Consider the following 20150-nt stretch of genomic DNA (forward strand, 5'->3'; position numbering starts at 1 on the left):
GATGCTGTTTCCTGCAGGAGGGAGAAGAGCGGAAAAAAGTGAAACTCCACCCTCCACCTCTGCCTCCCGCCCCCGGGGCCAAAGTACAAAGGGAGGAGGAAGAAGGGAACGGGGTCGGAGCCGTCGGGGCCAAAAGAGCTGGGGCCAGGAAGAGGCAGCCTCGGTCCAACTGGGAACGCTCCCTCCACCCTCTGCGCAAAAAGACCCAACCGGAATCCCGGCGCTGCCCCTGGCAGGCCCCACCTTATACTTGGCGGGTGCTCGAGCCAGGCTCCCAGGACTGCTCCGGGACCGAGGGAACCTCGGACCCCTCCAAGCCAGCCATGGTGAGGCACCGGCGGCCCCGGGGCCCCACCCCCCCAGCCTGACCACACTGCCCTGGGTGCCCTCCTCCAGAAGCCCGAGATGCGGGGGGCCGGGAGGCGGCACTCCTGGCTCCCCAGAGAGGCGTGGGTCTGGGGCTGAGGGCCAGGGCCTGGATGCCCAGGTTCCGGGACTAGGGCCTCGGCAGCCAGCAGGGGTGGGGACCACGGGCACCCAGAGGAGGTCCTCCACACATCCCAACGCTGGCTCCTGGCCATGGAACCCTTGAAGAACCTCTTCCTCAAGAGTCCGCTGGGGTCATGGAATGGCAGTGGCAGTGGGGGCGGCGGGGGGTGGTGGTGGAGGCCGGCCGGAGGGGTCTCCAAAGGCAGCAGCTTATGCCAACCCAGTGTGGACAGCCCTGTTTGACTACGAGCCCAGTGGACAGGACGAGCTGGCCCTGAGGAAGGGTGACCGTGTGGAGGTGCTGTCCCGGGATGCAGCCATCTCAGGAGATGAGGGATGGTGGGCGGGCCAGGTGGGTGGCCAGGTGGGCATCTTTCCATCCAACTATGTGTCTCGGGGTGGCGGCCCGCCCCCCTGCGAGGTGGCCAGCTTCCAGGAGCTGCGGCTGGAGGAGGTGATCGGCATTGGTGGCTTTGGCAAGGTCTACCGTGGCAGCTGGCGAGGCGAGCTGGTGGCCGTGAAGGCAGCTCGCCAGGACCCCGATGAGGACATCAGTGTGACAGCTGAGAGTGTTCGCCAGGAGGCCCGGCTTTTTGCCATGCTGGCACACCCCAACATCATTGCCCTCAAGGCCGTGTGCCTGGAGGAACCCAACCTGTGCCTGGTGATGGAGTATGCAGCTGGTGGGCCCCTGAGTCGTGCTCTGGCTGGGCGACGTGTGCCGCCCCATGTACTGGTCAACTGGGCCGTGCAGATTGCCCGTGGGATGCACTACCTGCACTGCGAGGCCCTGGTGCCCGTCATCCACCGAGACCTCAAGTCCAACAACAGTGAGTTTGGGGGGCATGGCTGGGGGTGTGACATGGCCCAGGCACACACCTGCTCCTAACCCTCAGCTGAGCCTAGCTAGGGATCTATTGGAGGCAGGAGCTCCTATCCTAGGGGAGCCCCCAGTTGACCAGGGGTGCCCATGGGCTCACACTGGCCCCAAAGCAGAAGTCCCAGGCAGTAAACAGAATCCTCCTGTCCCAGCCTCAGAAGAATACCTTGACCCCAGCCTGCAGCTGCAGCTTGGGCAAGTTAAGTAATTGGAATCTCTCAGGTGGGCCATAAGCATCCTGCCCAACCATGGCTACCACCTCAAAGAAGTCCCCTGGATGCTGGTGCTCCTTGTCTTCCTGTCCCCTGAAGTTCACAGTTGTGTTGGTGCTCTGCCCTCCCCTGCCTTCATGGTGGGCAGCTCTTCCAGAGCAGATATCTCAGAGGGGAAAGCACCCCCTTGGTGGTCAAGGCTAGGGCCAGGGCTGGAATTTCTGGCCCCACTTCTCCCTGACTGCATGACCTCTAGCTGGTTATTTCAACTCAGAGTCTCAATTTCAGACTTTGTAAAAAGGAGAGTGAAATGGCTGAATGGGCTAAGCAAGCTCCAGCATAGGCTGCCCTATACACAATGGGTTCTCACCCATGGATGAGGACATTAGAGGGCTGGATCACAAGAGGACCTTGCCTGGAACCACCACTTGCAGTGGGCATGCTGGGCTAAGGGAGACTCCATCTCCAGCCATTTCAGGCCCATACATACTGCACGTTACTGGCCCAAGACAAGCAAGTGACGGGTTCAGAGGGCTTCCTGCTGCAGGCATTTAGAGAGCAAGCCAGGGAGCCAGGACCCAGCACAGCAGGGGGACACTAGGGCCCACGCCCTGCTGGAGCCCTGGGTGCAGGCTGGACAGCACTGGAAATGCAGGAGGGGGCCAGGCTCAGTGAGGTCACTAGAGAGGCATGAAAAGTTCTTAGAGGGGGGTCAGCGTGGATATTGTGAGCCTTTTCGCCTGAGCTGACAAGGGGCTGCAGGGAACAGAGTGCCAGGACCCAGTGATATCCAAGTTCCTTGCCAGGGCTGGAGGGGCAGAGGAGGCCTGCCAGCCACCCCACCCACTCTTCTCACCCATAGAAGGGGACAGTTCCTACTTCTCAGCCTCACCCATGGACCTGGCCATCTAGGGACCCCTACTCCCTGACCCAGCCTGGGGGGATTCCCCGAAGGCCCAGGGGGTGGGGACTCCCATCTTCTGTTTTTCCTCCGTTTTCTTTCCAGAAAAAATGGAACAATAGCCCAGGCCCCTGCTCCCCACCCTCCCCACCGCTTCCTGCGTTTCCTGCTGCCCCTGAGCCGGCTTCCTGCCCCTGCTCCAGCCCCTGCTCCCTCCCTAGCCCAGCTGCCTGCAGGGGAGGAAAGAGCTGGGGGGTGGAGGGGTTGCCCCTGCTTCCCTCTCAGAGTCTGGGTGGTGGTGGTGAAGGGCAGGCAAGGTGCCCTCAGCCTCTCTGAGCTTGGCATCCAACCTTGCAGACCCCAGTCCTAGGCCCAAGTTGCTGTCTGCGGGATTGGGGTGGGGGGAGTCCCTGAGCTGGGGGGGGCATAGGCAGGAAACAATGGCGTGATTTTCCTGGACAATGGGGGCCTTGTGAGGAAGCCTGGCAGGGAGAGGAGGGGGAATTCTCCAGGCCCACGAGTCACAGGACTGACCAGCCAGGCTGGCCTGGGCCTGACCTCCCCCAGTTCTACCCCAAAAGACCCCCCTCCCTATTTGGAGACCTGGCCCAGGCCTCCCAGAAAGGAGAAGTAGGGACCATGGGAGGGAAGCGGAAGAGGTGTGGGCTGCCCAGGCCACTCCCGAGCCCCACAGAGGCCAGTCCAGGGAGGGGCTGGTGGTCAGGTCTCTTTCAGAGGCCAGGGAGCCCTAAGGCGGTGCTAAGAGGTGGGCCCTAGCCTTGGGATCTCTAGCCCCTTCTGCACAGCCCCTGACCTCCCATGCCCGAGGTCTACATCAGGCACCAGAACAGCAACCCAGGATGAGACAAATTCAGGGCACAGGCAGGCAGCAAGGCAGCATGGAGAAAAAGCAGGGGATGCGGAGGTGAGGCTGAGGCTTAGCAGGTGTTAGAGTTGGGGGCGGGGAGGTAGCAGAAAGGGCACAAGTAAAAAGAAGTCCTAAAACTTTGAGTAAGTTGCTGCCCCTGTCTGGGCCTCATATTCCCCAACTGAAAACGGAGACAATGGCCACCCAGCCTGAGATTCTGGTAAAGACAGTGTTTTGCCAGTCTGTGGGGTCCCACAAATGGCTAGATACTGGCCAGGAAGCAGCAAGAGTTGGTCTTCAAGAGGAGAGGTGGACCCTGGCACCAGGGGAGGTGCCTGTTCCCACTCCGCCCATCTGCCTGCCTGTTGCGGTTCCTCTTTGGAATGAGCTTCTTTGGGGCTTACTAATGGTCAGGTCTGAGCCTCCAGCAGCCAGCCTGGAGGCTGGTGTGAAGCTGGAAGTTAGGAGTGACAGAGGATGCAAAGGAGAGAGAGGACTCAAGAGATGTGAGCAGTAGAATCTTCAGGACAGCTGGCATTTAGACCATCCTTGTGAGATGGCAGCCCCAGAGTGAAGGCTTTAAAAGCGTGATCTGTTTAATACTTGTAGCAGCTCTCTGAGGTGAGTTTTGTTAACATCCTTAGCTTTACAGACTGTTCAGGACTCAGCCCCATCTGGCTCAGAGGAGCGGGTGGATTTCAAGACCATTCTCTGAATTAGGAGATACTGCAGGAAAATTTGCTGGGCACGGTGGGATGGTAAAGGTGGTCACTGAGGGCATACGTATCTCAGGTGCAGCTGCTGATGGGCAGCTAAATGGACTTCTGTCTGACCTGGAGTTCCAAATGTGGAAGATGCCAGTGGGGAGGGGGAAGCTGGCACCTCAAAGAGGCTGGGACAGCCTTGGGGGGCAGGCAGAAGTTGAGGAGAGGCTGGGCTCTGAGAAGCACCAGCACTGAAATGCCTGGGAGTTGGGGGTGCATCACAGAAACAGAGCCAAGGGCAGCAGGGAGGGGCTGGGCAGCAGTGCCTGATGCCTCCACCAGGCCCAGAGGGCTTGGCCAGCAATGGGATTGGGGGTTGTGGCTTTAGGCTCTGAAAATTGAGTGTGAGTACCCTGGTTCTGCCACCTCCTCTAACAAGTCTTCCCTGACTCACCAGGCTGTGTCAGTGCACTTCCCTCTGCCCCACCCCCAGTACCCTGTGCTGCCCCCATTACAGCCCTGTCACCTGGGTAGGAGAGCTGAGGGATGTGCCTGACACATGTCCAGAAACATAGTTCACTTGGATATCACATCTCCTGTACAATGCAATTGACTGTAATCAGAAAATAGAGGGGCCCTTCATACCTTGGTGATTCTATGACTTTGTCCTTTTTCTGTTCCTCTAAAACTTCTCTCACTCTAGCCATTTTTATCCTGGTGAGAGATTTGCAAGTTGCTGCTTCTCCTCCCTGTACAGAGTATGATGGCCCCATTTGGGGTCAAAGCCATGAGCCCCTGCCAACTCTGACCACCACTCCTATATCTGCCCCAAGCTCCTCTTTTGTGGCCAAGCACCGTCACTTTCTTCAACCCAACCCTTTCTCTTCCCTTCCAGCTTCATCACTAGGTGTCTTTTGGAGTCTTTCCCTTGGAAGTGGCTGCACTAGCCACAATGTGATATGGGCACCGGGGGCCTGTGGTACCTGCTGGGCTTCTTTTCTCACCAAGGGCTTCCCTCCTGCTCCCCACCTCCATATGGGTTCTGATTCACACTCCTGCCTCAACAAAATGACAAAACACTCATGGATTTCTCTGGAAATTAAAGCCATAAATGCTGAGAGCCTGCCACATTGCCAGTTTTTATTCAGTGTAGTATTAGGGAAAAGTTAGAAAAAATTAGCCAGGCATGGTGGCATGTGCCTGTAGTCCCAGCTACTCCAGAGGCTGAGGCAGGAGGATTGCTTGAGCCCAGGAGTTAGTTAGGATTGCACTATTGCACTGTAGCCTGGGTGACAGAGGGAGCCCTGTCTCTAAAACAAAAAGTTAGAATGCTGCCTTTGGAGCCACACAGACTACGTTGGAATCTCTGCATTATTTGCTACGTGATCTCAGCCAAGTCATTTCCCTACAGTTTCCTCATCTGTAAAATGGGAATACTATTATCAACCTCATGGAGTTGTTTGAGTGCTAGGGCCCAGTGTAAAATGTTTGGTCTGCAGTAGACCCTCAGAAAATGTATCTCAGTGTTGTCATTCTTGTCTGATTCCACTCTGCCCCCAGCTGTGTGCTCTCTAGGGCAGGATCTAGACCCATTCACCTCTGTGCCTAGCCAGGATGTCGGTCAGATGAGTTTGCTTCCAGCTCTTTCCCTGTCTCTACCACCTGATCCTGGAGCATCCATAATCCTGCCCCTCTTCTTCCCTAGTTCTGCTGCTGCAGCCCATTGAGGGTGACGACATGGAGCACAAGACCCTGAAGATCACTGACTTTGGCCTGGCCCGAGAGTGGCACAAAACCACACAAATGAGCGCTGCAGGCACCTATGCCTGGATGGCCCCTGAAGTTATCAAGGCCTCCACTTTCTCTAAGGGCAGTGATGTCTGGAGGTGCGACCCTGGTGGGGGGTGGACAGGGTCTGCTATGGGGCTACAGAGGGCAGAGATGGCTGCCTAAGTCTAGGGCTGGGCAGACCATTTAGTTCCTGGTTGCTTTGGGGTGAAGTGGCAGTAAATGGGCACAGGAGGAGACACAGACCCTTTGTCTCACCCACAGCTTTGGGGTGCTGCTATGGGAACTGCTGACTGGGGAAGTGCCCTACCGTGGCATTGACTGCCTTGCTGTGGCCTATGGCGTGGCAGTTAATAAACTCACACTGCCCATCCCATCTACCTGTCCCGAGCCCTTCGCACAGCTGATGGCAGGTAAGAGGACAGGACGGGGCGGGTGAGGGGCAGAGCTCCCTGGCCCAGGACGCATCCACCCACAGACCCCCTTCTTACTCTGTCCCCCCTCCACGCCCTGCACCTAGAGTGCTGGGCGCAGGACCCCCACCGCAGGCCCGACTTCGCCTCCATCCTGCAGCAGTTGGAGGCGCTAGAGGCGCAGGTCCTTCGGGAAATGCCGCGGGACTCCTTCCATTCCATGCAGGAAGGCTGGAAACGCGAGATCCAAGGCCTCTTCGACGAGCTGCGGGCCAAGGAAAAGGTTCGAGTAGGCGAAGGGCCAAGGTTGGAAGAGTTGGGGCGGGCGCCGGAGTCGGTGCCAGGCTGACTCCACCGCCTTCATTGTCCCGGACGCAGGAACTACTGAGCCGCGAGGAGGAGCTGACGCGCGCTGCGCGCGAGCAGCGGTCACAGGCGGAGCAGCTGCGGCGGCGCGAGCACCTGTTGGCCCAGTGGGAGCTAGAGGTGTTCGAGCGCGAGCTGACACTGCTGCTGCAGCAGGTGGACCGCGAGCGGCCTCACGTGCGGCGCCGCCGCGGCACTTTTAAGCGCAGCAAGCTCAGGGCGCGCGACGGCGGCGAGCGCATCAGCATGCCCCTGGGTAAGGGGCGGGCCTCGGGACACCGCCCCGCCATTGGCTGCGTGGGCGGAGGGGTGGGGTCAGGCTTGGGAGCTGACCGCATTGGGATTGGCTTAGGGTGTTGGTGGGTGGGACCGCGAGCTGAAGGCTAGAAGGGGTGGGACCAGGAGTGTTTTTTTCGGTCTGTGGGCGAGTTCTGGCGGAAATATTTGCATGTCCGTCTGGGAGTGGCTGCGCCCGGGAAGGGGCGGGGCTCATGAAAGTTCTGGGAAGGCCTGAGAGGGAGGGCGGGGCTGGCACGGCAGAATCGCAGACTCTGCTGCGCTTCTGCAGGAGGTGGAGTTTAGCCCATTGGCTTTCCTTATTCAGAGCCTGGGGCCCAGGAAGGCAGTGAGGTTGGCCCCCAGTCACACAGCCACCGTGCCACTGCCTGCGTGGTCTGGGAGCCGGCGAGGCCCCCTGCAGGTTGGGGTTCTGGCTCTTCTTCACCACAAACCTACACCCTGCCTTCCCCCACCCAAACCCCAGACTTCAAGCACCGCATCACCGTGCAGGCCTCCCCCGGCCTTGACAGGAGAAGAAACGTCTTCGAGGTCGGGGCTGGGGATTCGCCCACCTTCCCGCGGTTCCGGGCCATCCAGTGTAAGAAACCTCGCCTCCCCACCACACCTCCCCCACCACCCCTATTATCCTGTCAAACCTCATCCTTGGAGGTGAATCCCACCAAGTGTCTCCTCCCCTTCTTCCTCCTCCCCAGGCTCCCTACCCTATCTGTCTAGACTGTTACCTCTGAGTTCCCCAAACAATATTTATTTTACTTATTTTTTTAGTCAGATAATTGTATGACACTATATATTAATTTAATTCCTTGCAATAATTCTTTTAAGTAGTTGTCATTATTATCGTCTAAGTTTTATAGATGAGCAAAGTGAAAAAGGTAACTTGCTCCACATCTAGTAAGTGGCAGAGCCAGAATCTAAACCCAGGCAGTTAGTGTCAATGTCTGTACTACTAAGCAGCAAACGTCAGCTGAAGGACTAGATGAGATGCCCCACCCCACTGCTGGCCCCAGGACCCATCTATCTTGCCCAAAGCCCACACTGGGAATAGTATGCAGCCCAGTCTGCTCCCTGTCTTCTAAGAGTTGCCCCTGAAGTTTGACTCTCATGATGGGTAGAGGACAAGGGTCAACTGAGATTCCATTGGTTTCCCCCCCATAGTGGAGCCAGCAGAACCAGGCCAGCAGTGGGGCCGCCAGTCCCCCCGACGGCTGGAGGACTCAAGCAATGGAGAGCGGCGAGCTTGCTGGGCCTGGGGTCCCAGTTCCCCCAGGCCTGGGGAAGCCCAGAATGGGAGGTGAGTGTCCCCCACCCTACCATTGTCTGCTTTCCCCCAGTCTTGAGATTCATGAAGTGTCCCTTCTTCACCCTCCCTTCACCAGGAGAACATCCCGCATGGACGAAGCCACGTGGTACCTGGATTCAAATGACTCCTCCCCCTTAGGATCTCCTTCCACACCCCCAACACTCAATGGTGAGTGGCCTTGCCTCCCACTAGCAGCGGGGAGCTCCTTCTGTGCACATCTTGGGGGAGGCCATGAGAAGACAACAGGCAGAGCAGGAATCCTGCCCTGATTGTTCTCAGTCTGGAGACCGGGAGACTGAGGCTGAGACAGGACAGGGCCAGTCCTAGAACCCAGGCCTGACCTGGGGGCCCAGAGCCTAGTCCCCCTGTTCAGACCCAGCCTGCAAGAGGGTTCTGTCCTGCCCCTGTGGTAGCCCCAATGCCCTCAGCAGGCCCTTGGGAGAAAAGGAAGACAGAATGGTACCCCCCCATTTGGTACCCGAAGGAAAGGAAGTCCCCAGAGAGGGGAAGGAAACCGCCCATGTGGGGTGGAGCCAGACAAGTGCTACAGTGTGCTTCTCAGACCCCTTCTGGGGAGCCTGCAGGTGGAGAAGAGAGCAAGACAGCTGAGCAGGCAAGGATCCTGGGCCCATTCTCACCACACCTAGGGCAGTTCAGGGCTTCTGCGTGCCAGACATTCCATCCAAGCATCAACCCTGTGAGGGAGGTGCTGTTATTATTCTCATTTTAGAGATAAGGAAACTGAGACTCTGAGATGTGAAATAACTTACCTAAGACCCCCAGCTAAGGATTTGAACCCAGAGAAAGACTTCAGCTCCCATGCTCATAGTGACCTTCCTTGGAAGCTTTCACCTAAAGAAAGGATTTCTTACATACAAGCTGTTCAGGAGGCTGGAGGGTCGGGCCAAGAGCAGGGCTCAGGCATCAGAGGGATGAGGGTTCAGTGCAACACTGCTCACCCTTGGCAGGGGTTAGAAGGTTATGCCCTCCCTTATTTGGGGGTCCCTGTGCCAAGCCAGGGACCATTTTTGGAGCCCCCAGGCCTCCCTGCTGCTCACAGCCAGCATGCAAGATCTGCTTAGCTGCTCTCAGACCAGAGTCCTGTTCAGCAAACAATTTAGACTCCTCCCACCCCACCCAGCCAATCACATCCACCATCACCTGAGCTATATCCGATAGTAATAACACCAAGTAAGGTTTATTGGGTCTCTTCTATGTACCAGACAATTCTGTGAGGTGGGTATTATTATAAGCAAGTTTTACAGTGGAGGAAACTGAGGCACAGAGAGGTTACAAGGTTTGATGGAAGGCACCCAGCAGAGCAGAGATTTGAACCTAGATCTGACTCCAGAGGTAGGGCCCTGGATCCCCGGTGCCCCCCAGTCTTCTCCTCCAGCAGTTGTATTACCCACACTGGCTGTGCTGCAGGGACTAAACTGAGAATTGGAAGACCAAGGGGGCTTCTTGGATTTACCCACTCTAGAATGCACCAGGCCAGAAGGGTCAATGGAGAACTTGAGGTCCTGTCAACCCAGGTGTGTAGGTCAAAGCAGCCCCAACCATGTTCTGCAGAGCCCTTTGGCCTTGCCCTCCCTGAGCTCCGAGGGGCAGAGACACAGGGTCTGACCCTTATCCTTCTCAAGTGTGTCCCTTTACCTGAAAAGACATCACTTGCCCTAGCCCAGTTGCTGGGTGAGCCTAAGCCCACACTCTAGCCACCATCTGGGTCCATGAGAATACATGACCTTGACCTTGCAACCACCCACAGTCAGAAGCCTGGCTGAGAATCAAAGAATAGGACCTCACAGAGGTCCCAGACCCTGTGAGATTGTCCCAGGCATAAGCCACACCATCAGGGAGCCACATCTCCCATCCACCCAGCTTGTCCCCTGCTGGGTGTCCTAGCCCCTAGGGAACTGGTTGCAGTGAGTTGCACATTGTCGGGGCGCATTCAGCCTGCACTGACAGGGACCACCCTTTGAAGCTTGTTGCCCTGGAGCCACTAACTACCACATGGCCATGTCCTCTCCATGAGGGCCCATGGAAGCAATTTCACCTTTACCTCTGGGTCAAGAATGGCCATGCTGCTTTCTCCTAAACAGGGTTGCCAACTCTTTCTGCCAGGAAGCATGGAGGCAAATTCAAATTCTAGCTGAATTACCTTGGACAAGTCACTTACCTCTGGGAACCTCAGTTTCTCAAGCCATTGACTGCAGGAACTTCTGTTCACTCTCATCTTGTGTGCTAGACTCTATCTTCTCTTCCTTTGTCTCATTTCTCTTGGTTATTTTATTTTATTTTTTGTTTTATTTTTATTTATTTTTTTAGAGACAGGGTCTCACTCTATCACTCCACCCAGGCTGGAGTGTAGTGGTGCAATCATAGCTCACTGCAGTCTCAAACTCCTGGGTTCAAAGGATGCTCTTGCCTCAGCCTCCCAAGTAGCTGGAAGTACAGGCGCACAGCACCATGCCCAGCTGATTATTTTATTTTTTGTAAAGACAGGGTCTCGCTATGTTGCCTCAGCTAGTCTTGAACTAGCCTCAAGTGATCTTCCCACACTGGTCTCCCAAAGTGCTGAGATTACAGTCGTGAGCCACCGCACCTGGCCCTCTCTTGCTTATTTTATTTATTTATTTTTGTTTGGTTGGTTTTTTTCTTGTTGTTCTGGGGGAGTTTTTGTGTGTGGGTTTTTTGTTTGTTTGTTTTTTTGAGACAGGGTCTTGCTCTGTCACCCAGGCTGGAGTGCAATGGCATCATCATAGCTCACTACAACCTCAAACTCCTGGGCTTAAGTGATCCTCCTGCCTCAGCCTCCATGAGTAGCTGGGCTACAGCAACTACAGACGAGCACCACTACACCCAGCTAACTCTTCTATTTTTTGTAGAGATGGAGGTCTCACTCTTGCTCAGGCTGGTCTTGAACTCTTCAGCCTCCCAAAGTGCTAGGATTACAGGCATGAGCCACTGCACCTGGCCCTCTCTTGCTTATTTTAAGCATGCTTTCATCTCTTCTGTTTCAACTCACTGTAAATGATCAGTTTCTTCACCTGTGAAATGGGGCTAATAACAATCACCTTGTTGTTAGTGCAAGGATTATATGAGTGTATTCTTCCATCAAATAGGAATTGATGCATTTTACAAGCCAGGCAACAGCATGTTAGTGATCAACACTGCCCTGGGTTCGGGCATATCCTAGTCTGGTGGTAGAGGCAGACTAGTAAATAAACAAGTACAGTAGAGACTGTGTAAGACACAACCTGAGCAATAACTGGACAGTTTTGGGGGATTCTGGGAAGGTTTCCCGGAGGAGATGATGTCTCAGCTGGGTCTGGATGGTGATAAGAAATCACTGAAAGCTGAGATAGGAAAGGTGAGCTGGGCAGAGGGAGTGGTGCCTGCACAGATACGGGGCTCACCAGACCTGAGGAGGAGGAAACCTGGCTGAACTCAGAGAAGACTTTTTTTTTTTTTTGTTGAGACAGAGTCTCACTCTGTTGCCAGGGCTAGAGTGAGTGCCGTGGCGTCAGCCTAGCTCACAGCAACCTCAAACTCCTGGGCTCAAGCGATCCTCCTGCCTCAGCCTCCCGAGTAGCTGGGACTACAGGCATGTGCCACCATGCCCGGCTAATTTTTTTCCATATAGTTTTAGCTGTCCATCGTAGAGATGAGGTCTTGCTCTTGCTCAGGCTGGTCTCGAACTCCCGAGCTCAAACAATCCACCTGCCTCGGCCTCCCAGAGTGCTAGGATTACAGGGGTGAGCCACCGCACCTGGCCTCAGAGAAGACTTGAGAGCCAGCGAGTGTCAGGCCTAAGGCAGTGGTCGTGGGCCAGGCCTGCATCCTTGGCACACGGTTCTTGAATGAATAAGTCAATAAAGCTGGAAAAGTAGGCAGAAGCCAGTTCAGGAAGGGCCTGAAAATGATAGGTAGGTTTTAAGTACAGACCTGCCCTTAGCCTGTTTGCATTTTAGAAGGATTCCCTTCGCCCTTGAGTGGCAGTGCCCAAGGGTGGACATGAGACAAGGTAAGAAGCAGAGAGTCTGAGTAAGGATTGTGGCTGACAAAGGGGACTCTGAGCCATGTCCTGGTTCATAGGAGAAGCTCACTTTTCCCAGCCTTGCATGTCTTCCTCCTGACACCCACCCCAATGCTCTGCTCCAGGCAGGCCCACTCCCTTCCTGGCCCGAGGAGGAGGGAAAGGCAGAAACAGCAAGGCCAGGGAGGACGTTGAAAGCCCTGCCAAGGAGGCCAGACTGTTTTCTAGTGACAGTGGAGAGCCATGGCAGGTTCTGGAGCCAAGGAGGGATCTAACAAAATTGGGGCTTATAGGAGGCAATCCTAGACACCCCCCACCTCCTCCTTAATGACAGAATCTCCAACCCCACCCCAGGTGGTCTAACATGCAGTCAGGCCAACCCTAGCCTGGAAGGTAGGACACCGAAATCTCGAAACCTAGGGTGGAGTTTGGTCGGGAAGTGGTGGAGAGCAAAGGCTTTGCTGCCCCTGCCTGGATGAGGCCAGCTTCGTCCCTCCCTGGCTGTGCAGCTTTATGTGAGCCCTTAACTTCTCTGAGCCTGGAATGCCTCAGAGAAGGCATGGGGATCAGACAACATAACACCCCTACATCAGCTCAGGCCTGGCACAAACACGTAGTCTATAAACCAGCTGTGACCCTGTGCAAGGCACTGTCCCTCTGAGCCTCAGTTTCCTCATTTCTGGAATAAGGACAATGATGTGTGCCCTCGGGGCCATTGGAGTTCACTTGCGTGCTTCCTGCAAGCTACAGCTGGAGTAGGGGATGGTGGGCAGAAGGGCCAGGGCTGCCAAGCCAGGAAGGGGGTGGGCACAGAACACAGGGTGCTGATCCCAGTCAGTGGGGTCAGCCCTGCTCCTGGGCCTGGACTTTTCCCCTAGCTGACCATTGAGACCATTGAGGCCCATTGTGATCTGGCCTCAGCCTGCCTCCTCTTCGGCCCCTATGTTGCCATCTGTGGGTTCCAGGGCCCCCTGGCTGCCTCCCAGGCTTTGCTCCTGCTGGTTCCTTGGCCTGCACTGCCCTCCCTTCAGCCCCCATCTTGTGAAAGGCCGCAGTGTGGGTGTGTGATGGGGGAGGCCCAAGTGGACAGGGAGGAGCTGGGCTGGGGACCAGGGCAGCCAGGGCAGATGCTGGTGGGGAGTAGAACTTAGTCGGTGTTCCAAGGCCACTGAGGGGTCCCCAGAGCCCCTACCCAGAAGACGCAGCCTCACCTGTGCCATCTCTGGCCGCAGGTAACCCCCCGCGGCCGAGCCCTGAGCCCGAGGAGCCAAGGCGGCCCAGCCCAGCAGAGCGCGGCGGCAGCTCCGGGACGCCCAGGCTGATCGAGCGCGCACTGTTGCGCGGCACCGCCCTGCTCGCCTCGCTGGGCCTGGGCCGCGACCTGCAGCCGCCAGGGGGCCCAAGCCGCGAGCGTGGGGAGCCCCCGCCAATGCCTCCCACACCAGTGCCCACGCCGTGCCCCGCGGAGCTGCCCCCTTCCCCGCTCATGCGCCTCTCTTCTAAGACGCCTGACACCCCACCCACCCCTGCGCCCCTTCTGCTGGACCTGGGTGTTCCTGCCGGCCAGCGGTCAGCCAAGAGCCCCCGGCGCGAAGAGGAGATGCGCGGTGAGTGGCCCGGAGACTGGCTTGTTGCCCAGATGCAAGATGGGGGCCGCCAGAGGAGGGGGAAATGGTTGGGGGGCACATGCAGGGCGGCAAGGCTGGGGCCACAGCCATCTGCTGGACCCCTGACTCTGCAGGCCTTGAGCTTGTAGGGAGCTGAGTTCCAAGTTCAGCTGGTGGTCAGGAACCAGGTGGGGCTGTTTTAGGCCAGTTGTGAAATAAGGAAAGTAATAAAAGAAATAATAATAATACACTGTTGGTAGCAGATGCCCATTGGCTGCTCACTGTGCCAGGCACTGTGGCGCTTTAAAGAGATAGCCTCGTGTAATTATCATAACCACCTGCCAACTAAGCGCTCTTCCGATACCTATTTTTTAGATGAGGAAATTTAAGGCACAGCCAGGTCTAGGCAGTTGTTCTCCACAGGCCGCGCTCTTAACCGCTACGGAATAAACACATGCACCACACAGGTCATGAAGGGCCAAGGAGGCTGAGTCAAGTAGCTTACTGTGCAGATGGGGAAACTGAGGCCCCGAGGAGGGCAGTGCCTTCTGGGGACACCTAGAAGTTCGTGGCTACCTGACCCTGTACCCTTCCCATACTCTCACAGGAGGCACTGTCTCACCCCCACCAGGGACATCACGCTCTGCTCCCGGCACCCCAGGCACCCCACGCTCACCGCCCCTGGGCCTCATCAGCCGACCTCGGCCCTCACCCCTTCGCAGCCGCATCGACCCATGGAGCTTCGTGTCAGCTGGGCCACGGCCTTCACCCCTGCCCTCACCACAGCCTGCGCCCCGCCGGGCACCCTGGACCTTGTTCCCAGACTCGGACCCCTTTTGGGACTCCCCACCTGCCAACCCCTTCCGGGGGGGCCCCCAGGACTGCAGGGCGCAGACCAAAGACATGGGTGCCCAGGCTCCATGGGTGCCAGAGGCAGGGCCTTGAGTGGGCCAGGCCACTGCCCCACACTCCAGCTACCTAGAGGAGCCACAGCATACACTGGAATGGGAGCTAGGCCAGCCTCTGTAGCTGCCTAGGTTTCCCCCAGGGACTCCACCCCCCTTTGGGGGCCAGGAACACTACACTGCACAGGAAGCCTTCACACTGGATGGGGGGCCTGCACCCCCCACACCTGCAACCTGTAGGTCCCCCTGACTTACCTGCCCCCCACTGGGGCCCAACACTGTACCCAGCTGGTTGGGAGGACCAGAGCCTGTCTCAGGGAATTGCCCCCAGGGGTGGTGCAGGGAGGAGGGGAGGTGCAGGGAAGAGGGGCTGGCCTCAGCTATCACCAGCACTTTTGACCAAGTCCTGCTACTGTGGCCCCTGCCCCAGGGCTTAGTGCCTGGACCCCCCCCTGTTCTGGAGGTCACCTGGGGCCAGGGCTCTCCAGGTGCCTTCCTGCTGCCCCAGCCAGGGTTGGGGCCTTAGCCTTGGGATCCAATGAAGCCAAATAAACTCGTAAGCTGTCTCCCCAAATACAGCCTGTCATCTTTCTTGGAGGTAACCAGGAAACCAAACTTAACACGTGACCCTGGTATCCTCATGCCCCCTGCCTCCTGTACATTGGGCAGTTGGCCTGGGCCTAGGCCAGGTTACCTTGCACTGCACCCTTCTGGGACCAAGTCCATCGACCTTGGTCAAGCATTTAAGCCCTTCCTCAGGCTCCCCTACACCGACACACGCCGGCCTCGCCGGCCTCTCCCCACCCTTGCCAGTGCTTGCCTGCTCCACATTTGCACATGCCGTTCGCACCATTCAGGTGACCGTTTGCCCTGATCCTCCCTGTTGCTGGGTAGTCCCTGCTTATCCTCTGGGTCCAGCTACAACATCACCCCCCATCCAGGACACATTCCCTGGCCATGCTGCCCCACCCAGGTGGATCTCTAAGCTCAGGAGCCTACAGTCCTCTGGGTTTCCCTGGCTCTGTCTCAGAGATCCCATGGTCTGGACACATGAGGAATAAGCTCCACGCACTTCCACATGGTGACCTACCATGGCACCTGGCACCACAGACAATGCCCTTGACACTGGCATGGGGGTTCTGTGTGTGAGCACTCCCACACAGTGCCCTGGGGCTCAGCTCCTCTGTGGTTATAGTGGTTACAGGAGTCGTAGCCTGGGCTCCCCCCTCTCCCAGTGCCCCACAGCAGCTGGACTCTGTGTCTGCAGTTCAGCAGGGCGGGGGCCAGGAGGGCAGGCACAAAGCTGCAGGAAGGACCGTCAGTGAAGGCTGGAGCGTCGTCTCTCCAGGATGCTCTGGGCATCCTGAGTCCTCTCTTTACCACCACTGCTCCCACCTGATACATCCCCATTGCCACCATCCATCTCCCACTCCACTGCCCAGGCCACCGCCGTTCCATCCAGGATGCCTGCGGAAGCCCCCTTAGGTCTCCTGGGCCACACTTGTCCTCAAGGGCCTGTGTCCTTACCCTCCTGTGCCCCACTGCAGCCAGACCCTTTCCTCCCACACCCCAAGCTCATTCCCACTTTGACTGGCATCTTATTCCCCAACTGAAGCGTCACCTCCTCAGAGGAGCTTTCCTAGGGAGACACCCCTCCCCTTAGAAGTCTCCCCTTACCCTGGGTGTTTCCTTTATAGAACTTAGGACAGCATGACATTGTCATGCTTCTTTGCTAATAGCAGAGGTTTCTTGCGTGAACACCAGGAGGGAAGGGGCCTGTGTCTATCTTCCCCAGTGTTCTCAGGGGCTAAACAGCTGTTGAGTGAATGAGTGGGGTCTGGGTGTCCGGCTGAGCATGACCTTGAATAAGTGTGAGGCCCTCTCTAGGCCTGGCTTCCCACCCTGTCTGCACCCATACCGCACCCTTCCTCTGCACCGCCCCCACTATCTCAGCTGCGGTTGCCCCAAAACCTGACGGAGGTGCTCCAGCTCGCCTTCCTCCCCTTCGCACTTGCCCCAGCTGTGTCCCAGCCACCCACGCAGCACCTCCTCCCAGCCCCACCCTGCAGGTCCCTCCCAGGTGCCTGCGGTGGCGCAGCCAGCTCCCACAGCACCCCAGACTCAGGTGTGCACCATGGGGGTTCTAAGGCCCTGGGCCCGATACTGGCTCCTGGTTGTAGCCCACCTGCTGGCCCTGGGGCTTGGGGCTGTGGTGCTCCAGGCTCTGGAGGGGCCTCCAGCACTCAGGCTCCAGACTGAGCTCAGGGCTGAGCTGGCCACCTTCCAAGCCAAGCATGGGGCCTGCCTGGCCCCCGGAGAACTGAAGGAGCTGCTGGGTGCTGCCCTGGCAGCCCAGGCCCACGGGGTCTCCAGCCTGGGCAACGGCTCAGAGGACAGGAACTGGGACCTGCCCTCAGCCCTGCTCTTCACTGCCAGCATCCTCACCACCACGGGTAAGGCTGCCAGGCAGCCCAATCGGAGGGGGCTCCTGAGGCCAACACTCCCTGGGGTTCCTGGGGGTGCGACACCCTTCCCCCAGCCCCAAAGTGTCAGACGGAGCTGGAGCCGGGGGCCCTATCAGGCCTAACATCACAGCTGGGGTTCCCCACACCAACACACCCCAACTGGTGCCTCTACTTCAGCTGCCAGGAGGGGTGTGGCCTTCCCAGCCCCACCCCCAGGCACCCTTGGAGACCCAGGAGAGGTGCCCTGGTCCCTGCCTGAGGCAAGGCAAGGACCACAGTACAGTGGGATGGACTCTTGGATGGAGGGAAACGGAACCTGGGAAGCACAGACCACGACCACAGACTCAGGAGGGGAGTGAGGGTAGGCTTCTCTGCTAGGAAGTCCTGAGAACATGCTAGCAAGGACAAGAGAGCACAGACACGAGGGATGAAGAAATTCCTGGCAGAGGAACAGCGTGTGCATAGGCCCAGAGAAATAGAGCAAGGGGGCCACAGTCCTGACTTTTTTTGTTTTGTCCTGCAAAGTACCTAAATATTTTTTGAATTGAAGTCTGTATTTCCAACTTCTTTTGGAAAATCAGGAAACTTATTCACACTGAACCAGATCCCTCAAGGCAACACATTGGCTGCAGCGGAGTGGGGCCTGCCCCTTTGGGCAGAGCACATGCTCTCCGGTCCACCCCAGTCCTCACCATTCCCTCTTGTCTCACATGTGCCTCCTGTAGGCTTTTCAGTGTGCAGCCTGTGGACTAGCTGACCCTGCTCTCCAGCATACCCTGATTGCCCACCTCGCCCCGCTCTGCATGGGCGCTGCTGGCCTCACACACCCTCTCTCCTGTGTGCTGCCTCCGTGCGGCTCTTCAAGGCAAATGTCAAGACTGATTTTCCTGCCTGCCTCCCCCACCCAAGGGCAGGGCCTGGTCAGACTCAGATTCCAGCGTGAGGCCTGGCACACAGGATGATGCGATACACATTTGGGGAATGGAAGAGCGGGTGACATTGCACTGGCTGTGGATTTGGAAATATTTGGAAGTACTTAGAAGAGCAGAGCTGAGGAATCCCTCAGAGAGCCAAGATCTCTCTGGGCAGGACAGCGGTACTCAGAATTGTCCCAGCTGCAAAAGGCCTGAGGGACTGTCTTCTTTAATCCTTTCATTTTCCAGAAAAGAAAAGAGTGGCCCAGAGAGGTTAAGGGACTTGCCCAGGATCCCCACTAAAGAAAAAGGAGAGGGCTGGGCGCGGTGGCTTATGCCTGTAATCGTAGCACTCTGGGAGGCCGAGGCGGGCAGATCGTTTGAGCTCAGGAGTTCGAGACCAGCCTGAGCAAGAGCGAGACCCCGTCTCTACTAAAAATAGAAAGAAATTATATGGACAGCTAAAAATACATATAGAAAAATTTACCTGGGCATGGCGGCACATGCCTGTAGTCCCAGCTACTCGGGAGGCTGAGGCAGGAGGATTGCTTGAGCCCAGGAGTTTGAGGTTGCTGTGAGCTAGGCTAACGCCATGGCACTCTAGCCCGGGCAACAGAGTGACACTCTTGTCTCAAAAAAAAAAAAAGGAAGAGAGCCAGATAGGATATGGGCCCGAACAGCTCAGGCAATTCCGGCCACCAGGAGGCAGCCTTCTGCAGAAGGCAACGTTGGGGGACGTGGGGACCCCAGCAGGCAGCCCACTTAAGAGCTCATTGCCCACTGTCTCTTTCTTCTCCAGGTTATGGCCACATGGCCCCACTATCGGCAGGTGGAAAGGCCTTCTGTGTGGTCTATGCGGCCCTGGGGCTGCCAGCCTCCCTAGCACTTGTGGCTACCTTGCGCCACTGCCTGCTGCCTATGCTCAGCCGCCCAGGCGCCTGGGTAGCAGCGCACTGGCAGCTGGCACCCAGCAGGGTTGCATTGCTGCAGGCAGCTGGACTGGGCCTGCTGGTGGCCAGCATCTTTGTGCTGCTGCCAGCACTGGTGCTATGGGGTCTGCAGGGAGACTGCAGCCTGCTGGAGGCAATCTACTTCTGCTTCAGCTCACTCAGCACCATCGGGCTGGGGGACTTGCTGCCCAGCCATGGCCGTGGCCTGCATCCAGTAATTTACCACCTCGGCCAGCTCGCATTTCTTGGTGAGTCTGGCTGCCCAAGTGTGTGAGGGAGGAGGGAAGAGGGGCCTGGACTAGGACTCCCACCACCCATTGGGGAGAAGGACCCTACCGGAGGGCATGGTGTGGGACTTGTAGTCCAAAGAGACCTGATGGCAGGGTTAAGAGACGTGTGAGTGGCACCAGGTGCCAAGGTGAGGGACCAGGCTGGGAGGCGGGGGGAGCATCATCGGCACCCCAAGAGCTGCCCAAGCAACCTCTCCTCCCCAGGTTACTTGCTCCTAGGCCTCCTGGCCATGATGCTAGCTGTGGAGATCTTCTCGGAGCTGCCACAAGTCCGTGCCATGGTGAAGTTCTTTGGGTGCAGTGGCCCTTTGACTGCTGAGGACCAGGGTGGCATACTAGTCCAGGATGAACTGGCTCTGAGCACCCTGCCACCCACAGCCCCAGCCTCAGAACAGGCCCCAGCTTGCTGACAGGTGTCAGGTGACCAAGTTCAGCTGCTTTAAGGTGGAGGAGCAGGAAGGAAGCACCCAGGAGTGGTTGAGGAAGAATCTGGAGATAGGGGTGGAGGTGGATGTGAGGACCTCAAGAAATCACGTGTTAATTAAAAAGAAATAAAATTGGCAAGAACTTCGACTGTGTTTTTGTGTCTTCGTTCGAATGTGGCTTCTCTGAAGCCATTGGCCATCATCCTTAGAAGGCCAGGTCCAGCCTCAGCTTGTCTGGGAACCTCAAAGCCGGCACAGCCCCGCTAAGGATCGCGGAGCCAACCTTCCCGGCCTAGGCCCCACGGTCTTCCGTCCATTGAGGTCCCAGGTTGTG

The 20150-nt window shown here is 57.4% G+C and overlaps 2 protein-coding genes across 2 annotated transcripts; both read left to right on the top strand.

Moving 5' to 3' along the window:
* Window positions 1-22: 22 nt before the first annotated feature.
* Window positions 23-15346, top strand: MAP3K11 (mitogen-activated protein kinase kinase kinase 11). Its single transcript, XM_045556015.1, is given in 11 exon segments — window positions 23-651; window positions 653-1319; window positions 5760-5940; window positions 6107-6255; window positions 6363-6538; window positions 6634-6877; window positions 7385-7498; window positions 8077-8212; window positions 8298-8389; window positions 13493-13867; window positions 14475-15346. Coding segments are annotated over 11 exon segments (2544 nt in total). The 5' UTR covers window positions 23-579; the 3' UTR covers window positions 14813-15346.
* Window positions 15347-16872: 1526 nt separating this feature from the next.
* On the top strand, window positions 16873-19801 carry KCNK7 (potassium two pore domain channel subfamily K member 7). The gene is made up of 3 exons (XM_045556020.1): window positions 16873-17225; window positions 18951-19349; window positions 19596-19801. Exons 1-3 carry the CDS (start codon window positions 16907-16909, stop codon window positions 19799-19801), a joined length of 924 nt encoding a protein of 307 aa, XP_045411976.1. The 5' UTR covers window positions 16873-16906.
* Window positions 19802-20150: the final 349 nt, after the last annotated feature.

This window comes from Lemur catta, chromosome 7 (genome assembly GCF_020740605.2).
Source record: "Lemur catta isolate mLemCat1 chromosome 7, mLemCat1.pri, whole genome shotgun sequence".
NCBI lineage: Eukaryota > Metazoa > Chordata > Mammalia > Primates > Lemuridae > Lemur > Lemur catta.

Excerpts from the sequence above, each read along its gene's own strand:
- KCNK7 (XM_045556020.1), top strand. The coding sequence starts at position 16,907 with ATGGGGGTTCTAAGGCCCTGGGCCCGATACTGGCTCCTGGTTGTAGCC. Across the intron at positions 17,226-18,950 it reads CAGCATCCTCACCACCACGG|GTTATGGCCACATGGCCCCA; the intron begins GTAAGGCTGCCA and ends TTTCTTCTCCAG. Across the intron at positions 19,350-19,595 it reads CGGCCAGCTCGCATTTCTTG|GTTACTTGCTCCTAGGCCTC; the intron begins GTGAGTCTGGCT and ends TCTCCTCCCCAG.